The sequence below is a fragment of the Rhinopithecus roxellana genome, chromosome 16 (genome assembly GCF_007565055.1).
Source record: "Rhinopithecus roxellana isolate Shanxi Qingling chromosome 16, ASM756505v1, whole genome shotgun sequence".
NCBI lineage: Eukaryota > Metazoa > Chordata > Mammalia > Primates > Cercopithecidae > Rhinopithecus > Rhinopithecus roxellana.
The window spans coordinates 70,586,461-70,607,695 of record NC_044564.1 but is presented as its reverse complement, the minus strand read 5'-3'; the positions used below and the strand labels follow the sequence as shown (position 1 = coordinate 70,607,695).

Here is a 21,235-nt window from a genome sequence, read left to right as displayed (position 1 = left end):
GCCAGCCTTAGTGAGAAGTTTGGCAGGACATGGCACAGGGTGACATGGTGCTTCAAGTAGGCCCTCTACCCTGCTTAAGCAGACCATGAAACCAATTTAAGCCTGGCTTGGCAGAGGAATGCAAAAGATGAAGCCATTTCCCCTGGAGAGATCTCCCTGTCTCTGTCTCAGGAGATTGATATGTGAGAAGACAGGAGAGGAAGCAGCTAGCTATTGATGCAGGGGTGATTAATTCTCTCAGGGCTGGGGAGACACACACACACACACACACACGCACATACACACACACACACAGACAGTAGAAGACATGGACACACATATACACACAGACATTGACATACATGCATATGCCTGATGCACACACATACACACCCCTGTGGGCAGTGCCTGCTGTTTGCACAGGCTTCCTATTCACACAGATGTTCTATTCACATGATGTGGGGAACAGCAGCCCATGTACTTTCTAGCCCTGAAGGGTGTTGACTTGGGGAGTGAGAATGAGGCTTTCCACAAATGTTTTTATATATGACCACACAAAAATGACCTAAACTGATTTTTCAAGTTAGGTTCAAAGATCTCTTCATGTAGAATGCATGTTTTACTCTTTGATGTTTTGGTATCTTAGGGCGAGTTAAGGGATTATTATCAGGCTGAAGCCTGAATAAATTGAAACCCTCACATTAGGATTTATATTGGCTTATTAAATCCCTCATTTGTTTTTGATTATCCATGATTCTCATTTATTGCTAGGACTTTTATCCCTGGGACACTATTTTTAAACACACTTGGATCTGATAGAACTGATGAATTGGCCTAAATCCCTAAGTTATATTTACTAAGTAGGAGACACGTGAGCATAATGTCAAGCACCAGACTGCCCCAGAACTTTGAATTTCAACATACCATCCACTTCCATCTGTGTTTTATGACCTTGGGAAAGTTACCCTCTTTGAATGCCAACTCGCTTATCTATAAAATAAGGACAATAACAGTAATTACAATAATAGCTTCCAGTAGTTATTGGGTGCTTGCTATGTGCTGGGTACTGCTGTAAGAACTTCACATGTACTAATTCATTTAATCCTCATGGCAACCCTAAGATCTAGGTACTATTATTATGCCGTTTTATATATAGGGCAATTGAAGTAACTTGGCTGAGTTCACATAGCTAGTTGTAAGATATCCAGGATTTGACCCTAAGTAGTCTCACTCCAGAGTTTGTAATCGTGTTTTTCCCTGCTAGCCTCTAGCTTGTACAGGTGTTGGAAACAAAATACCATGTGGTAGCTGCCACCATTATTATTGCTATCATTGTTGTTATAATATTATTTCTCATACACAAGAGAGAAAAATAGAAAGAATTTGTCTTTGGAGTTCCTTTTTGCTTATGCTTAGAATTACGGCTATTGCTATGCCCAAGTTAGAGTAACTGTTTTTCTATTTAATTTTGCTTGCCTCCCACATTTACAATAGTTCACTGTTTTGCTTCATGCAGCCTCACATTCTTAGGCTACAGAGAATTTTCTAGTTGCCCTCTGACCCTCAGAGCAGATTATCTATTTTTCCAGCTAGAAAAACAGAAACAGTGGGGGCAACCCAGCAACTAGATTCTGAATAAGAACACTGGATTACACACAACTTGCAAACGAAAACCATGGAGAGTGTTTTTACCCCAAGCCACACAGAGGTCAGATGAATTCCTATTTCTTGACTATCATTCATTTATACTAAATCACTAGAAAAATCCTCAAGCTTTATGAATGCAACCATCTTCTTTCTTTCCCACTCTTGTTGTCTAGTTGACCTCTTACCCTCTACTCTTCCCTCTCAAATAGCAAGGAATGCTTTTCTTATTGATGGCTAAGAACATGTTTGAAAGCACAGAAGATTTTTACCTGGGGTAACTGCATATCATACTCAATTCCTTTCCATAGTTTTAAAGACTAAAATATAGAGAAAGCGCAAAACTTCTCACAGCAGGGTTGTAAGAAAATCCTTTCTTATCCTAGTGAAAAATATATGATGTCTAGTGACCATCTGGGTCCCCTATTCTATCACATGAGTCCAGCTCTTAGTGCATTTTATCAATTGAAACACTCGAATATAGAATCTATTCTTAAATAACCAGGAACTCACAAAAATGCTTTACATATATTAATTCATCTATCTGCACAAAACCCCTATGAGGTAGGTACTTTTAAAAATATTTATCTTGGCCGGGCGCGGTGGCTCAAGCCTGTAATCCCAGCACTTTGGGAGGCCGAGACGGGCGGATCACGAGGTCAGGAGATCGAGACCATCCTGGCTAACACGGTGAAACCCCGTCTCTACTAAAAATACAAAAAACTAGCCGGGCGAGGTGGCAGGCGCCTGTAGTCCCAGCTACTCGGGAGGCTGAGGCAGGAGAATGGTGTAAACCCGGGAGGCGGAGCTTGTAGTAAGCTGAGATCCGGCCACTGCACTCCAGCCTGGGTGACAGAGCGAGACTCCGTCTCAACAACAACAACAACAACAACAACAACAACAACAACAACAAAAATATTTATCTTATAGATAAGCAACTGAGGACAGAGAGGGGTTAAGTGACTTGCTTAAAGACACAGTGAGTGGTGGAACCAGAATTTGAACTCAGGAAGTCTGGTTCTAGACACTACATTCTGAATCACTAAAGTAGCTCTTGGTTCTTCTGGTTCATGATAAACACTGAGCTCGAAATTGGAAAACATTACTTTTCAGGCTTTGAGCTTTGCCAGCCAGTGTCTATTTGGACAAGTGGCTTAATACCTCTGGTCTCTCTTTTCTCACAGATAAAATGGGAGGATTTAACTGAATTACATTCTGGGATTCTACAACCCTAGTCACTAAGGGCGACTCACTGGTCAAATTGTGAGATTCCAGATACATCTGTCAGCTAAACTTCTTACCATTCTGGTTTTTTGGAATGTAAAGAATGAAGTCATATGATCTTTTGGTATTGATAGGACTAATAGTGCTAATAAAGCCTATTGGGAAGTGATGAGAGTTTGGCATGCACCAAGTTCTTCATGTGACCATGATCCCTCAATCACTAGAAGTGAAGGAATCCCAAGGCCACTTGAAGATCATGGACTCACTAGTGAAGTGACGTGATTCATCCATATTATCTGGCGTGGGCATGGGGCCCTGGAGTGGAAATCTTCCTTGTACTTCACTTTTTTTTTTTGAGACAGAGTTTCATTCTTGTTGCCCAGGCTGGATGCAATGGCATGATCTCAGCTCACTGCAACCTCCACCTCCCGGGTTCAAGCGGTTCTCCTGCCTCAGCCTCCCGAGTAGCTGGGATTACAGGTATGTGCCATCATGCCCGGCTAATTTTTGTATTTTTAGTAGAGACAAGGTTTCTCCATGTTGGTCAGTCTGGTCTCAAACCTCTGACCTCAGGTGATCCACCTGCCTCGGCCTCCCAAAGTGCTGGGATTACAGGCGTGGGCCACCGCGCCCGGCCTGTACTTTACCTTTCTAATTGGCCTTTCAGGCAGAGAGAGTTCTATGTGGACAAGTGGGCACATTTGATACTCAGAAAACGCATCTATTTCAGATACTAGTCTCTTCACAGAGGAGGGTTTTGGGGCTCCCAAAATGTGGTAAGTAGCAAATAATTACACAGCTACGGAAATGGCATAAACGTTGGGGTAGACTTTCATTTAAAGTTTACCTCTGCACAGAGAGACAATGGAAAGAGAATTTTACACATTTGAGAATGAAACAACGTAGCAAGATATTGTCTTCAAATATATCAGACTTCAACACGTTATTTTTGTATATGTTAAGAGAAAGGAATATAATCCATGGGACCACTTTCTACACACATATAAACACACAACTGCAGTAAGACCATGTGTGGTAAAGAGTAGTCTACCTGTTGCCAACCTTGTCATGCAGAGTATCCCTCCTGGAGGAGTTAGGTATGGAAGGGTGAGCTGGAAAACAGCACTTTTTCTTTTCTAGATCAAGGGAGGGTCAATCCCGCTCACATGTGGTTTCACTTCACTCCACCATGGGTCAGTTATATTGTCAGCTTCTATTGAGTTAAAGATAAAGTGCCTGACACTATCCATTTTCACATAAGGTGTTTCTAGGTGTGCCTGGGATGTGCCTTCCCAAGGCCTATGGTAGTACCTAGCAGGTAACACAGAAAAAAGAAGAGAGAAATGGAAGCATTCCTGGCCCCCAGACTGTCATCTTACTGTCTCCCCTCACTTGTGAACAAATGGCCTACCATTTATGCTCCCTAACCCCCAAAAGCCACAGAGTCAAACTAGACAGTGGGGCACATCTTGTGAAGGAGATCTGACTCCATATCAGCTTCTCCTCCCTATTAGAATTATGGCATCATTTTCTCATGAAAGGAGCATTGATAAATGGTCTAGTCATGGTGGTTTTACATCAATAAATATCTTGCTTGCATCAATTTCCTTCTGTGGTTTTCTACAGCACGATGAAACTTAAAATTGTGCAAACTCTGCTCATCATGTTCTCTGATTTTTGTTGGCATGCTAGTCTAGGCAGAAAGTTGAGGCAGGAAAAGTATGGTAGAAGGAGGTGGGGGGTCTGTTGCCCATCTACAAAGATTTTTTTTTTTTTTTTAATTTGAGAGAATTTCCCTAGCAAGTGCATCAGTGGCATAAGCTTTGTGAGCCCAGGAGGTTGAGGCTGCAGTCAGCCATGATTATACCACTGCATTCCAGTCTGGGCGACACAGCAAGACCCTATCTCAAAAAAAAAAAAAAAAAGACCAAAGGAAAAAAAAAAGGGTGCAGTCTGATTTCTCAAAGAGCATCCTGAGCACATTCAGTAATGATCTACGGTGTCCTCCCATTTGCACTTTGACTCTAATAAAGGAGTAACCCATGTTTGACATGTGGGGTTTTACTAATGCCAGAGTATACATTTCCTGACACTTTTACTTTTTAAACTTCAAAACAACTTGAATGTCCATTTCACATCTGAGAGATCTCTGTAGCACTGCTGTTTCTCTGTGTTAAGCAAATCTTCCAATGACATCTGTACAATAAGCAAGCATTTTGAAGACCGATCAGATAGTGGGGCTCTGAAAACCAACCCTCTGAAATAGCTCATGTGGCAAGGGATGAAGGGATGCCCTAAAAGAAGAAATAAGGAGAGACTAATAATTCAGTATCTTGTACTTCTATAACACCTAGTTTCACAGAACTCAGAAAACTTTGCAAAACATTCTAACCGAAGAGTTCTTGAGTTTACCACTGAGGGAGACGGCAAGTCATTGGCATTGCATGAACCATGTGGTCCTTCTATCTTCCATACTTTTTCGCCACTGCCTGAAATGCAACATAAATACATTGCCCTGTCTTCTAGATCTCTCTCATATGTCCTGAGCTATGAAAGGTGTCTGAGGCAGCATGGCACCTTGGAGAACACATGAAAGCTATAGATAAATTGTGAGGCTTCAAGTTCCAGTGTTGTCCATAGGGACAGAGGTTTCATAAAAGTTAATTTGATCCATTTTTAACAGTCAGCACAGTGATTATTGCATTATGTGGTTACAGGACACAAATCTATCAGATTCCTGGTCATTGAGAGTAACTAGAGATACTCTTATACAGTGGAATCAAGCAATTTTAGGCTTACCTGGAAGACTGAAAGGGGACGGAAGGCAGGGCACAAAACTGCCCTGAAGTTTCTTGAAAAGCCTGGATTGGGACTCTGGGGGAATATCTAATTAGTAGATCAATAACATGTGTGATTCGATTTTTAAGAAAAAATATTTTACTAGCTCTAAGAACAAGAGACTCAGCTCAGTGGTTACCTTCTCAAGGTCACCTTCTCTAACCTGGATTAGGTGAATCCATCATCTCTGTGTTTCCATAAAACACTGGTTGATATCTCTAACATGACTGTTATGGGTCTGTCTTGTAACAATCTGTTTGTATATTAGTTTCCTAGTAAGTTGTTAGTGCCTGGCGCAGGGTCTATGTCCTAGACTTTATTGTTTCTCCAGAACCTATGACACAGTAAGAATTTTATAAATGTTTGCTGAACTGTGCTGGATTTTCTCTTAACCAGTAGAAAATGCCCACCCTCCCAAGGATTAGAGCTAATAGGAAGAGATAATGAAGGCCGGGCATTCTTGGTCTAGACTGGGCAGTACCTTTCCTCTATAACAGAGCCTGTCTTTCCTTCAGGAAAAAAGGTGAGAACACAGTTTTCTAAAGTGCACACAAATCACCTACATCCTCCAGTCAAGGACCGCTTCTTACAAAGATACATAAAAACCCCTACAAAACCTAAAACTAATCTCTATTACCATTCATAGAGTACTTAGTATGAGCTAGGCACTGTGCTGAGCGCTTAACACATTTATCCTCACGACCACTCTCTGGGGTTAAAGAGGAAGAAACTGAAGTTCTGAGAAGTTCAACAACCCACCCAAGGCCAAAGAGGTAGCATATCATATGAACTGGATTTTAACACTGATTTGTGGGACTCAGAAGCCATGCTCTCACAGCTGGAATGAAGGGCTAGGAATCAGTCATTTACACCTTAGTGTGAATTAGTTTAGGTAGTTTTCTTTTCCTAATTCTTAGCTGAGTTGAATTGAATGGGGATGGGGGTGGTGGAGAGTGAAGAAAAAGAGTTGAAAGAAGTGAGAAGACTGTACCCTGTACAAGTGACTGAGAAGGGTCAGCTGGGAATTTGGGTAGTCAAAAGACAAGGTGACTGAGAACAAGTCTTTAGGGGAGAGAGGGAACAGGCACTAGGAAAGTCAGAAAGAGAGCAGCACAGAAAAGGAGGCAAGGACCCAGGTTTGCCCTGGGGAAAGAGAAGAGAAGTGGGGTAGGGGGGTGGAGAGAGAGAGAGAGTGTGTGTGTGTGGGTGGGTGGTGGTCGGGGCACTGGTGGTGGTGGTAATGTACAACATGAACAAGCATCACCGAAGCATAAGCTAGACCAGTGGCAGAGCAAAGATACAAAGCTTCTTCCTGATTTATAAGCAAAGGATGCATTTCTGCATGTCTTAGTATTTCTTTATATTTTTTTCAGGATATGAGCTTTTTGCCTAATAATTCAGTGGTGGGTTTGAACACATTCACTTTAGGTCTACTAGACTTCTCTTTTAGTATGCTTCATTTCCTATGCGTTGGGCTCTGCCCTGAGAAATCTGTACTCGAATGAATTTTTGACTGTCTTTCAAATGCTCACTTTCACGAAGAGCCTAGTCCTACTCTCGTTAACTCAGAGTATAAGATGAAGGTTATCTGATAGAGATGAAGCAGACCTTGTTAACTTGTGATGTTGACTAGGTTGTAAGCTGCTATGAGACTACAGTTGGTTCTTTACACTGAGGTCATTCCCATGCTTACACCATGGTACCCAGGACAGTGTGAGAGACAGACGGGATGATGGATGGATCTATAAACACAGTGACAGAGGGACAGACAGCCTCGGGCTCTCAGTAACTGCTTTGGAATTAAACATACCTTGTTCCAAGTTTGGACCTGCCACTGGCTAGTTACAAGATATCTCAGTAAAGACAGTTTCCTCAGCTGTAAAGTTAGGATAGGAATGGAATCACTCTTATAAGATTGTGGGGAAGATTAATCAAAACAATGTATATAAAGTGATGGGCACAGTGCCATGCATATTGTAAGTGCTTAATAAATAGAAGCTATGAGGGAGGCCATACTTTGCTCAAAGATGACCTGTGAAGGTCAGCAAGGATATGGGGGCAAGATACCCTGTGCCTTATCTCTACCATGATGTGGCTTTTCCTTTTTTCCTTCTTTTCTTTCCTTTACTCTCTTTGTTCCTTCTTTCCTTCCTCACTTTCTCCTTCTTCTCTCCCACAAACATTAGAGGAGACAACTGGCTAGGAATAACACAATTCATAGACGCTTCCTGATTTCTTCCTGCCTTATCCCAGGCCATTGCGGCCATTGGGACACAGCAGCTCATTTCAGGATCACACTTCCTGTCAAGATAGTGAGTTCTTGTGATATCTGGTCATTTAAAAGTGTGTAGCACCTCCCCATTCTCCCTCTTGCTCCTACTTTCACCATGTGAAGTACCTACCCCTGCTCTGCCTTCCACTATGATTGGAAATTTCCTGAGGCCTCTCCAAAAACAGATGCTGCTATGCTTTCTGTACAGCCTGCAGAACTGTGAGCCAATTAAACCTCTTTTCTCTTTTCCTCCATTTTTTTCTTTTTGAGTTGCATGACTGCCTGGTGCACTCACGGCTCACTGCAGCTTTGACCTCCTGAGCTCAAGTGATCCTCCCACCTCAGTCTCCCGAGTAGCTGGGACAACAGGTGCATGCCACTATGGCCGGCTAATTTCTGTATTCTTTTTAGAGACAGGGTTTCACAGTGTTGCCCAGACTGGTCTCAAACTCCTGGGCTCAAGTGATCCTCCCACCTCAGTCTCCCAAAATGCTGGAATTACAGACATGAGCCACTATGCCCAGTGTCTCTTCTCTTTATAAATTACCTAGTCTCAGGTATTTGTTTATAGCAATGTGAGAACAGCCTAATACACCAGCCCATGCTACAGAGCAAGTGAGAAAGCCAACATCTGTCTGATCTTAAAACCCTACGATATTTCTTTTTTTCCAGGCAGTGTCACTACTCCTGGTGGGGAATATTTAGCTTTGGCGTTGCCAAGTCTCGTCTTGGTCTCGTCCTACTGAAGTTTCCCCATTCTTAAAAATTGCCAAGATTCCCCCATTAGGAAAAATCATGTCTGGTAAAAAAGAAACACCATGATGAGACAACAATCAGCTATCTCTTCCAGAGGCATATATATGATCAAAGTAAGTCATGGCTTGGTATTTAACAGCATCACTAATAGTGGAGTAAGTGTCAAGCTCCAGGCAACTTGGGCAGAGGGCCCTTTCTACCTGTGTGAATCACATAGTAGTTCCTTTAGGCAGCCAAAAAGGTGTCTGTGTCTACCCACTCAGTGACCAGAGTCGATAGCAGTAAATTACAGAGAAGGCACCACTTTCAGCTGTTCTAGCACGCAGCCTACGGCCCGTGTCTGTGCCTGTCTAGGCCTCAAGGATGGCAACTCCCCATGTAAAAATTGAAGCCTCATGAGAAGGTAATGAGCATCTACGGGTCTGGGAGCTGTGTTAATGCAGCAACAATCATTCTTTCCTTAGGTTTCCTGTGCCCCTGACATAAACACCAAAGTGCACTGCAGCCCTGGATAAAGATAACTAGATAAAATGATGAAGAGAAAGAGGGAATGGAAAAGACATGAATGAAGGAAGAATTCACTATGAAAAAGAAGGTAGCTGGCTGGGCTCTGCTTTGTGACAGATCTTTCTGCACCTGCAGTAGATAACCTAAGAGCCGACTAACCTTGGCTGGCGCCATGACAGGAATAATATTTTCAGAAGTATGAACTGTTCCTGAACTGCATCTGCCAGATTATTGGATACAAATCAGAGCATTCTCTTTTTCATTCCCTCATTTTTATGTCGCTTAAGCATCTCTTTTTCTCTATCTCTTTCTCAGGTCTTTTTCCTACTTTGTTTTCCAAGTTTAAGGAACACAGTAATATAGCATATTTCTAACTAAAAGGTCAATAGAAAAACTCTTCTCATCAAATTGTTCATGAGGCCTTCTGCTCAAAATTTCCAAAGAAGGCATCTTGTATACTTAGGAAGCAATAATCATCATTTCAAAGCATCAGCCAAATTATTGCCTGCTCTTAAATTATTACTTTAGGACTTTGGAAACACTAGATTGTAGGGAAAGCAAAAAACTGAAAGAAAAAACAAAGATTTATTTTGGGAAACTCCACGTTAGTACTGTTGATTGATTTGTAAGGTGGAAGGTTTTGAGCTATAAACCTCCAATGTTGCATCACCATATCCACAGGAGAAAGCTATCTGGTGGTGCTATTTCCATTCTCATGGTGCTTATGAACAATGAGGTTGATGACTGGTACAGATACATCAACTCTTAGTGGAGTGAATAACTCAGGAGGTTTAACTTAGTAAGTGTCTTAAGAAGAGCAGCACTTAAGGCATCCAAGATTTAGAAAATAGAGTGACCCCTCCAGGACCATTCCCAAACTCTGGCTTTGGCTGCTATAGGGAACAAAGTGGGTCTTGTTCACTACTGTATCTCCCACACAATGCTTGGCACAAAGCAGGCATCAATAGACATTTGTTCAATGGAGACTAAAGGAAGAGAAATTCTCGTTATCTTAAAGGGCATCATAACATTCTAAATGGAGGGATACAGGATATGTGTATCGCTTTACACATAAACAAACACCATTAAGGCATTATAAAAACATTTAGCATTTCAATGTTGAACCATCCTTGCTGCCTAAATGCTTTCACCTACATTTTTCTTATGGCCATGTAAGTCTTGTTCCCTGCAGACTTTTCGTGACTCTTTATAGTTAAAGCCAGTTCGTGTTTTGTAACTAATAGAGGTGCTTTGTCTTTGGAACTTAAATTTGACTCAAGGTATTTTTCTGATTAGAATTTAATTTTTCCTTCTTTGTTGAAAAGTTTCAATTCTGTGGATAATTATCATTTCCTTCAAAGAATCACAGAACATTAGAGCTGGAAGGGTTGCCAGGGATCAGACAGCTGCACCGCTCATGACGCCCTGACACCCTTCCTTGGGGCTGTATCCTCCTCCTGCCAAGTGGCTAGGCCAAGTCAACACACACTGGGTTGATCATGGGAACAAACAAAATGTGAACATACCTGGGACAGGAGGGCATTACTTTTTCAATGAAAAAATGTTACGGTTCAGATCACACAGAGCACATTCTTTATTTTTGACTCTACATGAGAAAAAGGAAATAAGCCTACGATAAAAGCTAACCCTCATTACCAGTTTAGCTTTCTTGGATGAGCAGCGAGAGTCATCTTTCTCTAAGTAAATCTGAAGGTTCCACACCCCTGGCTAATATCCTTGAATGGCTCTTCAATGCCCACAGGACATAAAGTCTAAACAACTTAACTTGGCATACTGGACTCTCCTGGATCTGACCTCTGTCCATTCTCTAACACTTGCTTCCATTTTTTGTCCTTCATTTTGTGCTCATGGTTTTCCTTCTGCCTGCAACATCTTCCTTCTTTACTTGGGTAACTCCTACTTATGCCTTACCATTCAGCACAGGCATTGCCTCCTCCAGGAAGCCTTCTCTCAGCCTCAAGCTTCCACCAAACTCCATGCTTGCCCTGTTCACGAAGTTACTGTTTTGAAATCTTCTTCATCTATTAACTGGTAACTCCTTTAGGACAGGGGTTTGTCTTCTAGTCATCCCTGACAACCAAATACAAGCAGACACAAAGATGCTTGTTATTTGTTTTTTTGTTTTATTTTCCTGAATTGGGATGCAAAAACACTGTCTGCTTTAACATTTGTGCAGAAAGTTAACTCTAACCAATGGTCTATATTAAGGCATTTCCCAGAGTCTAGGCAGAATTATGTGGTCTAAGGTGCTGTCCAATCACATAGATGTTAAGAAACCAGAAAAGCTTCCCTCTCAGGATGTAATTGCATGGATTTTCCTAATGCTGATGTTTCTATCTCTCTAGAATGAGTCATATCATATATGCTTTCAGGTGACATGATGGGAAGGTAGATCTAACCCCTTGATTTTCACCCCAAACTCATGCAGCAACTAAATATATGCATGGAAGGCAATTGTCTTTATTATTTATTTATTTATTTATTTATTTAATTTTGAGACAGAGTCTCACTCTGTTGCCCAGACTGGAGTGCAATGGCACCATCTTGGCTCACTGTAACCTCCTCCTGGGTTCAAGTGGCTCTCCTGCCTCAGCCTCCTGAGTAGCTGGAATTACAGGGGCTAGCCACCACACTTGGTCAATTTTTGCATTTTTAGTAGAGACATATTTTTGCCATGTTGGCCAGGCTGGTCTCGAACTCCTGATCTCAGATGATCCACCCACCTCAGCTTCCAAAAGTGGTAGGACTACAGGCGTGAGTCACCGTGCCTGGCTTCAAAGCGATTTCTAATATCATCAAAGCTTATTTCTCATAGATTCGAGGCTGATGTAACAGGTGATGTAAAGATATTCCTTTCCATGTATGACCATGGAAAGGAATATCTTTAGGAAAAATGAAGATTTTAGCCCTGAGGCAAATAAACATACGACCTTTACTCTTGTTGATGTCAAAATGCTGCTGGGGACAGTTGTGATCACTGGGCTAATACAGTCCCACTAGAGAAACAAAAGAGACTCTCACTGGCCCAGTCAGGCCCAACTATTAAGGAACAGGCTATGGTAGGTTCTTATCCATCAACAGAAGAAAAGAGAGAGAGACAGTGTAAGATACATCTGAATTTACCAAGGGGAAGGCAGTAGTAACAGCATTAACTCTTCAAAGGCGCCTGGATATGGACTCAATTTCTGTGGATGCCAGTGAGCTCTGGTGTACTTTTGCTTTAAGCACTTAAAAGTTAGTATGGACAGAGCCAAAAGGCAGCGTATGGAAATTTAGGAGTACAACAGAAGATAAACCAATATTTCAAGAGCATGTTGAAACAGTAACCTTTAAAACAAGTTGTCACAGGGGAAGAACATGCAAAGCTTTGAAAGCTCCATCAAATAAATTAAAATATGATTGTGTTAAAAGGCAGCACCTTCTGCTCTAGCCATTGTAAGCTAATATAAAAGAAAATTTGAAATTGAAAATCATTTGCTGCTAGTATACATGGATTTTGTTAGTGTATAATAAAATAGGCATTCTGAAGTATGCTTTTAAAGAGAAGACTCTGTGACCTTTCAGACGTGTTTCTTAACTCTCTCCTTTCAAACAGGGATTCTCAAGCTTCGTTTATAGCTCTTGCTGGTTCTAAGAACCATCCTAGGTCTGAGAACAGAGACTGCGGCTGGGGCAGGGGGAGGGCAGAAACCAAGTACTGTTCCTGGAATTACGAGCTTTTTTCCCCTTCCCTGTTTATCTACTCTGTACCACTCAGCTGTTCTCTGTTGCACAGAAATAAAAGTTTAGTTTAAAAAGTATGTTAGAACAAAGCTGCAGAAATTGCTTGGAATTTCCTTCATTTTCAGCATCTGGCTTTCATTGCTTACTTCATTCCCCTCCTCCACATACGTTTACCAAATCTTTTCAACACACACTGGCCTGGCTATCAAATGCTATAATTAATAACAGTCATACACTTTTGTTTAAAGGTAGTACTTTCTGCTTTTCCTTGGGCTGCTCTTGTCATTGCTATTGTAAACCAGGGAGATAGTTGTTAAAGCTTATTATTATTTTGGAGACAGGGTCTCATTCTGTTACCTAGCCTGGAGTGTAGTAGTGTCATCACAGCTCACTGCAGCCTTGACCTCCCTGGGTTCAGTGATCCTCCTACTCTAGCCTTCCAAGTAGGTATGACTACAGGCACCCCACAACCAACACACGCCCAGCTAATTTTTGTATTTTTTATAGAGACAGAGTTTTGCCATGTTGTCCAGGCTGGTCTTGAACTCCTGATCTTAAGCAATTCATCTGCCTTGGCCTCCCAAAGTACTGGGATTGCAGGCATGGGCCACCGCACCCAGACTAAAGCTTAATTATTAAGACTTTAGGTAAATAAAAACATCTAATACAATTTAAGGCCTGAATTTTTAAAAATCATGTTTTCTTTTAAACTAGAAGTACTAGTTTGAAAATGAAAAGAAAGGAGAAGATAATGAATTTTTCTGAGTGTCTACTATGTTCCTATTTCAGAGATGAGAAAATTGAGGATTCAAAAGGTGTATGGCCTCTTGAAGGTCAGATAGCTGAAAGTGACAGAGCAGGTCTAAATCAATGTGCTGATTCTTTTATTTTGGTGTCTCAGGGATGTAAAAGATTTTTAGTGCATAATATTAAATGACAAAATCAAGTTTCCCAACAATACACACAGTAAGATCCCATTTACAAAGGGAAAAAGCTTTATCTATTTGTTTATGTTCTTATATGTATATAAATTCATAGAAAAATATCTGGAAGTATAAAGCAAAGCATTAACAATGGCTATCTCTGGGTAGAAGAAGGAACTAGAACTGAAGAAGATGGTGGTGAAAGGGGAAGGTGTACCTTTTTTTTTTTATTACTCCTGTTGTGCTTGCGTTTTAAAAATGAGAATATTCATGTATTCCTTGTATAATAATAACACAGAACACCTCCTTATTAGGAACGGGAGGCTGATTTCTTTTTTAATGACTGCTCTTAGGTCCTTTTTGGGCATTTCTCCCTTGAGCTGGTTTCACCACTGAAGGATTGCGTGGATGATATGGCTTCTAGACACACAAATTACTCATTAACTTTCATGGAAAATTCTCACTGGCAGCTCACGAGCAAAAATGGTCCTAACTTCTTATGGTTAATCTTAGGCAAAATTGTGAAGGGATTAACATCTGTCTTCCATATACTACTTTCAATCTTTCCTGACAATCAAACTCCTCCCTAGGTAATGCCTACAACTTACTTAACCTCCACCTCTCCCTCTCTTTTCTATTAAACCTTGTCCTTGTATCCTTACTTGGGGGATACTTTGTCATACATGCATGATAACATAAAAGGTTCAATCCTGACCGTGCGCGATGACTCACGCCTGTAATCCCAGCACTTTGGGAGGCCAAGGTGGGCGGATCGTGAGGTCAGGAGATTGAGACCATCCTGGCTAACACGGTGTAACCCTGTCTCTACTAAAAATACAAAATATTAGCTGGGCATGGTGGTGGGTGCCTGTAGTTCCAGCTACTCAGGAGGCTGAAGCAGGAGAATGGTGTGAACCTGGGAGGCGGAGCTTGCAGTGAGCTGAGATCTCACCACTGCACTCCAGCCTGGGCAACAGAGTGAGACTCTGTCTCAAAAGAAAAGAAAAAGAAAAAAAAAAAAGATTCAATCCTGAGGCTATTTATGTTTTAAGTTGGCATTTAAAGCCTTAAGCTTAAGGAAAGGATCAACTGCATCTGGAAGGTGGGAGAGAAGGGATAAGGAGGATGCAGAGGAGAGAAAACACTGAGGTCTTCCCAGCTGTCATTGATAATATGGTCCAAACACTGCTACCTATAAATTTTGCCCTGGTCCTTCATACTCATTTATATAATAAACACTTAATAAGCATCTGCTATGTGTCAAACATTATACTAGGTGTCAGAAATATAGAAAGGAGGATTCAGACATAAAGCTGATAGCAAGAACTTTAAAATCTAGTACTCTTCAAACAGAAAATAACTATTTTTAAAAAGTGTTCTAAAAAATGTAGGCACTGCATGCACACAAACATACAAATTGGAACAATCAGAATACTTTCAGCTCAAGAAAACATCTTCCTGTCGTGAATAACCAGGTATGAGGATATATCTGCCTAAACCTGGTTAAAGTTAGACATGTGCTTCTAAACAATCCCTGCCATCACACAGAGTCAAGAGAAGTCAAGTTTAACCTTAGAAAGCCTGGCTAAACAGTTTGGACTTGCCCTCTGGGGCCTTTCGTATTCTCCATGTGATCTGATAACTTTGACCACATACAAGAAAAAAAGTGGCTTCCTAACTGGTGTTCAGTGGGACTAATGACTACCTGGGAAAGCTATTTATCTTAACCAAGGGGTGACCTCTCAGAGACAAAGGCCCAGCGGCTAAGACTTGAAATGTCATTTTGTTATGTCCCACTGAAAATGCTATGGTATTTTTTTAAACACAGGCATAGCAGCACAGACCAAGACCCCAAAGGACACGGTCTAGAAACTTACATCCCATCAGAAGATACACAAAAATGTACAGGGAACGCTGAACCGTGTGGGGTAGGACTTGTGAACTAAAGATCTAAATTGCTTCCAACAGAACAGAGGTTGTGGGTTGTGTGGGAAAACAACACACTATTATGCTCCTACCAAACACATTTTCTCTTCTGTATACATTGAACACCAGGAGAAGGGAAGAAGAGATTTTTCTCTAACGTCAGAGTGAGATATTCCACAGGAAAGGAACCTCCATACAAATATCACTTTTAGAAGGAAAATCTATTTTGACTCTGGGATGGGATTAGGCCATTATAATTTGGTCCCCTTTATTGTTATAATTAGCAACCTTCTACAAATGTTTAAACGTGTATGATCGACCCAAGAAACTCCTGGCTGTGCCCAGTGAGAGGTCCTGCCTGTTGGCTTGACAGTTGGCTCCTGGGAAATCAGAGAACTGAGTTTATCTGGAGCAAATGCAAATACATTCAGCTCAACAACAGTTCTTGCCTGTGAGTCAACAAAAGGGTCACAGGATAACCTAACCTTATCTAACTTAACCACAGTTAGTACTCTGAGAATGAGAAGTAACATCTCATGTCTTATTCCTTTTGCTGCTCAGAGAAGGATTTGGGGACCACGAGTCCCAGCAGTTTTAAGCAAGTCCCAGGCACTGACTCCTCAGCACTGCCTCAGCATTTGGGTGTTGTTACAACATAGGAATGTGGTTAGAAAGACCCTTTTGCATATTTTTCAAATAATGGCAAATAAGCAGAACAGAAATTACAGCAATCATTAGCACACAGCAGAAGCAGCTGTTTAATGCTTCTGCCTCCAAAATAAAGAATCACGGGACATGTGAGCAAGTCATGGTGACCTCAGATCATCATGTACAACCAGTTCACTTTGCAGATGTGGAAACATAAAGGGCAGACACCTTGCCCTATGCCACAGAGCTAGTTGGTGACAGCAGGATGAGAAGCCAGGCCTCTTGGCTGCCTGACAAAGAACCTGGCAGGCTTTCCATGCTGAATCGATACCACTTCTTCCTAGATGACAGGACTGTAGTCAAATAGAAGTTTGTGCCCTTTGCCCATGCACTTAGGCTCAACAACTAGAGAGCTGTGAAGTTAGGACAGAGATGTGGAACCAGGTAGGGCAGGGATAGAAAAGGAGGTTACTCAGGATTTCATGTACTGGACCTGACTTGGACTCTATCTTGTTGACTGCTGTTCTCATCGGTGGGGTGCTTCTCCAAAGCAGTGGCTGATTTTCTGGTTGACTTGGAGAATGTGGCATGAGTTGCCCTCTTAACTTCTGTATTTGAAGAGAGGATGCCCTTGTCCACCATTCAGATCATCATACAGAACAACTCTGGTGACTAGCAGGAGAAGTGTCACCATGGGATGTGCCTCCATCTGATTGCAGGAGGACTATGATCTGTACCCTCCAAGTCCCAAAGAAAGGAATCTAGCCAGCTGGGAAATAATACAAGCAGTGCGTCAGCATGACCAGCAAACTACTGTAAATGCCTGACAACAATACAGTTATTAACTGCTTCTTACATGACACACTTTGCAGAAAGAGAAAAACTATCATTTGAAATCAGCATTCCCCCTTTTATCTAGGATCTGACCCTATTCAGCAACATTTCTTCATTCCATCAGCAGATTTGAAAGTCTGGCTTTGGTTCTTAAATGTCTCCCTTCCAAACACATAGATGAGATTTGCTCAAAAAGAAGTATCTAGAAGGCAAGTTTCTTAAGACACCATAAAATTGTACGGACTGAAGCAGTGATTGGATTGATTAACTCAGTCAAGGCTGTGACTCAAGTTTGGATAATAATGAGACCCAGGCAGGGCTGAACAATGAAATGATCTAATTGATTTTACGCATGTGGAATGACACACACACAGCCAGAGCATGCTATAATGAATCTGCATGCTGTGTGCATATAGATTTCACAGTGGATCAACTATACCACCCAATTGCTTCAGGTCCTTATATTTTGCAATTCACAGACCAGTTCATTACTATAGTGTGAATGCTTAGGACACAGGCTCAAAGGTGGCAGAACCCATGAAGTCTGTGGTCACCTCATGTTCCCTTTAGGGGAAAGCAACTGCGTGGCACACACACCTACCAGCCATGCCACAGGCTCATGTGCATGCACGGTATCTTCCAGACTCTGGCATGACCATTGATTGGGCTGGAATTCCAAAACCCTGGTTTCAATTAAACTTAAGTGGATTTGACTAAAAGTTTGAACTGATGCTAATTGGTTTTCAAAACACTGAGTAACAATAAGTGTTTCAGTCTTGCCCACTGAAAGATGCACCCAGTTCTGTATGTGCCCCTGGACAGCAGGGCAGGCCACACATCCCTTACCTTGCTGGGCAGGGATCCAAATTGCAGGATTTCAGGAGCTGTGGGGGCCGGCGGCTGGTCACGCACAGGTTCTCATCAGCAGGCTCCTGAGTCTGTTTGTTCAAGCAGCTCACCACAGCCTCCTGGACACCTGGGTACAAATCACACGGTCAGGCCAGAGTGCAAAGTGGCTGTGTGTGTGGGGGAGTGATGAAGTGTGGACAAGGCAGCTGGTGGGAGGTCCCTGTGATCTGTAGGACTCTCGCTGCATGTCAGAGATGGCAGTTTAAAGCCCGGGACTGCCAATCTTGTCAAGCATCACTCGAGCTGGGAGAAAGTACTCATAAGCTTGCTGCCTCTGGGAGCATGCTCCTTGAGGAGGGCAACTCCCCCACAGAAGAAAGGTTGCTACCTAGACTCTTGAAATGCTTAAAAAATGCCACGAGGCTAATGCCACCAATGCTGGAACGTGATAATTCAATGCACAAGGAGCACAGGGTGACAAAAAAGGGCCTAAGAACTTCACATCTTGTATTTTAATCGATAGGAGTTTATTGTATTTGGAAGGGAGGCCCAAGGTGATGTTTTATATCCAGAATTCTGGAAACTGCTAGGCTCTTGAGGTCTTGAATCTAGGACTCCAGTCTTTGCTCTTTTCGTTCTGATTCTGGTTCATTTCTTTTGTAACCTAAGGCAGCAGCCTTGGAAGTTGGAACAAAGAAAGAGAATAAGATGCATAATAACCACAGCCATGGAAAACAACCTTTCCACTGACACCCACATGCCCTGACTCAGTGTTAGTGAAACAGCAGTTTGAGCAGTGACTGGCACACTGGGAAGTTCTCCAAGGTGGTCTGCAGGGCCCTTGGGGAGATGCTTATTTTTATTTTACTTTATTTTTTAATTGTTTTTCAAGGCAGAATCTCACCCAGGCTGGAGTGTAGTGGCACGATCTCAGCTCACTGCAACTTCTGCCTCCTGGGTTCAAGCGATTCTCCTGCCTCAGCCTCCTGAGTAGCTGGGATTACAGGTGTGTGCCACCACAGCCGGCTAATTTTTGTGTTTTTAGTAGAGATGGGGTTTCACCATGCTGATCAGTCTGGTCTCGAACTCCTGACCTCAAGTGATCTGCCCACCTCGGCTTCCCAAAGTGTTGGGATTACAGGCATGAGCCATTGCACCTGGCCCCCTTGTGGAGACATTTAAATGAGCAATGTAATAACCAGACATTTCATTTTGATGCCCAGTCATAATAATAGCTAACATTTACAGGATGACCACTATTAACCAGGTACCAAGGCTAAGAGCTTGGCATGCATCAACAATTGCACAAAGTAAGCAGCATTTTTATCCCCATTTTACAGATAAGAAAACAGGCTGGGAAGGGTGAAAAGACCTGCTTAAGGTCATACAGCTGTAAATGGTAAAGCTGAGGATGGCTGTGCCCTTAGCACTGACCAATAGACTTAATATTTAAAAACATGAAGAGGCTGTCATATCTACTTCCCTGGAGATCTTTAGGAATAACCTAGGCGTTTGTCTGGAATCATTTCAGCAGAGTTCAGTTTAAGTGAAGAGGCAAGACAGGACATTCTCACTGATTTGCCTTCAGCCATACATAGCTGTGTATATAAAGATACTTACATTTAAAGATACCTATCTATAGCTAGACCTTTATATATAGTTATAGCAGAGTCTGGGACTATCCATGTACTTAGCAATATATATAAATACACACATATTGCCTTGCTTTATTTTCTGCATTGCTTCATCAGACACTACCTAGTATAGTACAGTTGACCCATCATGCTGCTCTCCTCCTACATACCCTGTGTTTCTCCAAGAAGTCATCAGCTCAATCATAGGCTAATACCTGCTAGGCTGATGTGACATTAATCTAGTCCACTTAGGAAGACCATCATTTAAAAAATGACTCAACCGGAGTCCAAATCATCTTTCTTCCTTGTAAGTCTGAGAAATTAAACATTAAAAAAAAAAAAAAAAATCACAAAGTCGGGCGCAGTGGCTCATGCCTGTAATCCCAGCACTTTGGGAGGCCAGGGTGGGCGGATGACCTGAGTTCAGGAGCTCGAGACCAGCCTGGCCAAAATGGTGAAATCTCATCTCTACTAAAAATACAAAATTAGCCAGCTGTGGTGATGCACACCTGTAATCCCAGCTACTCGGGAAACTGAGGCAGGAGAATTGCTTAAACCTAGGAGGTGGAGGTTGCAGTGAGCTGAGATCACACCATTGCACTCCAGCCTGGGTGAGAAGAGCGAAACGCCGTCTCAAAAATAAATAAATAAAAATAAAAAATGAATCACAATATTTACCCTGTGGCTGTGATGGTATCTTTATATTTTCTTTTTTCTAAATTGTTTATGAGCTTCAAAATTTAATTTAAATATATCATGGCCAATTCAGGGTGGAGCATTTGAGATTTCTATTAGACATTCAAATTATTCCATTATATTCTGTAATGCTGACTGCAGGGTGTTCTCCTGGTTGCAGCTCGGATGAGCCATTTGAAATTCATGGCATGATGACACAGCCAAACACTTCATAAGAAACTGTTGATGTAATCACTGATACTTCCCACTGGAATAGTCTAGCATTATTAAGGTAGTGACGAGAAGTCACTGGATGTAACTTGCTACCCCATGCAGAATCTAGAGCTGTGGTTATCTTAGAAGTTAAATTTTTAACTCATTTACCTGTTTGGTAGTATTCAAGAGATTCTAAATGAGACTCTAAAATAAAACATATTTTGGCTTTATTCATCTGTTGAAAACCTTATGAAATTGGGTCAACGATCCTGAGGCAGGAAGTGGGCCATGGGCTTGTCACATGCTTTACTTGAAAGTGACTGTATCAGGTGTGTGAGTAATGTGACCTGTGTTTCCACTTTGTGAACTCCTTCTTGATAGAACTTAGGCCCTTCTGGACACCGCCAAACCGCGCCCAGAGTCAGGTGTGTAAACCAGCCGGAGTGGCGGCGGCAGCGGCAGGACTGCTGTGGAGTCGAGAGTAGCAATCCGGAGGGAGCGTGGGAGTGATACTGGCTGCGGGAACCCGGTGACAGTGTGAGAAGTACTAGGTTTCTACAAGTTTG

General features: G+C 42.0%; 1 protein-coding gene across 1 annotated transcript in view; it reads right to left on the bottom strand.

Annotated features, from left to right (window-relative positions):
* Nucleotides 1-21,235, bottom strand: part of ADAMTSL1 (ADAMTS like 1) — a 440,698-nt gene that overhangs the window by 175,509 nt on the left and 243,954 nt on the right. The window contains exon 15 of the mRNA XM_030920098.1: nucleotides 18,142-18,271. Coding sequence (XP_030775958.1) covers nucleotides 18,142-18,271 — 130 coding nt within the window. The remainder of the gene's footprint in view (nucleotides 1-18,141; nucleotides 18,272-21,235) is intronic.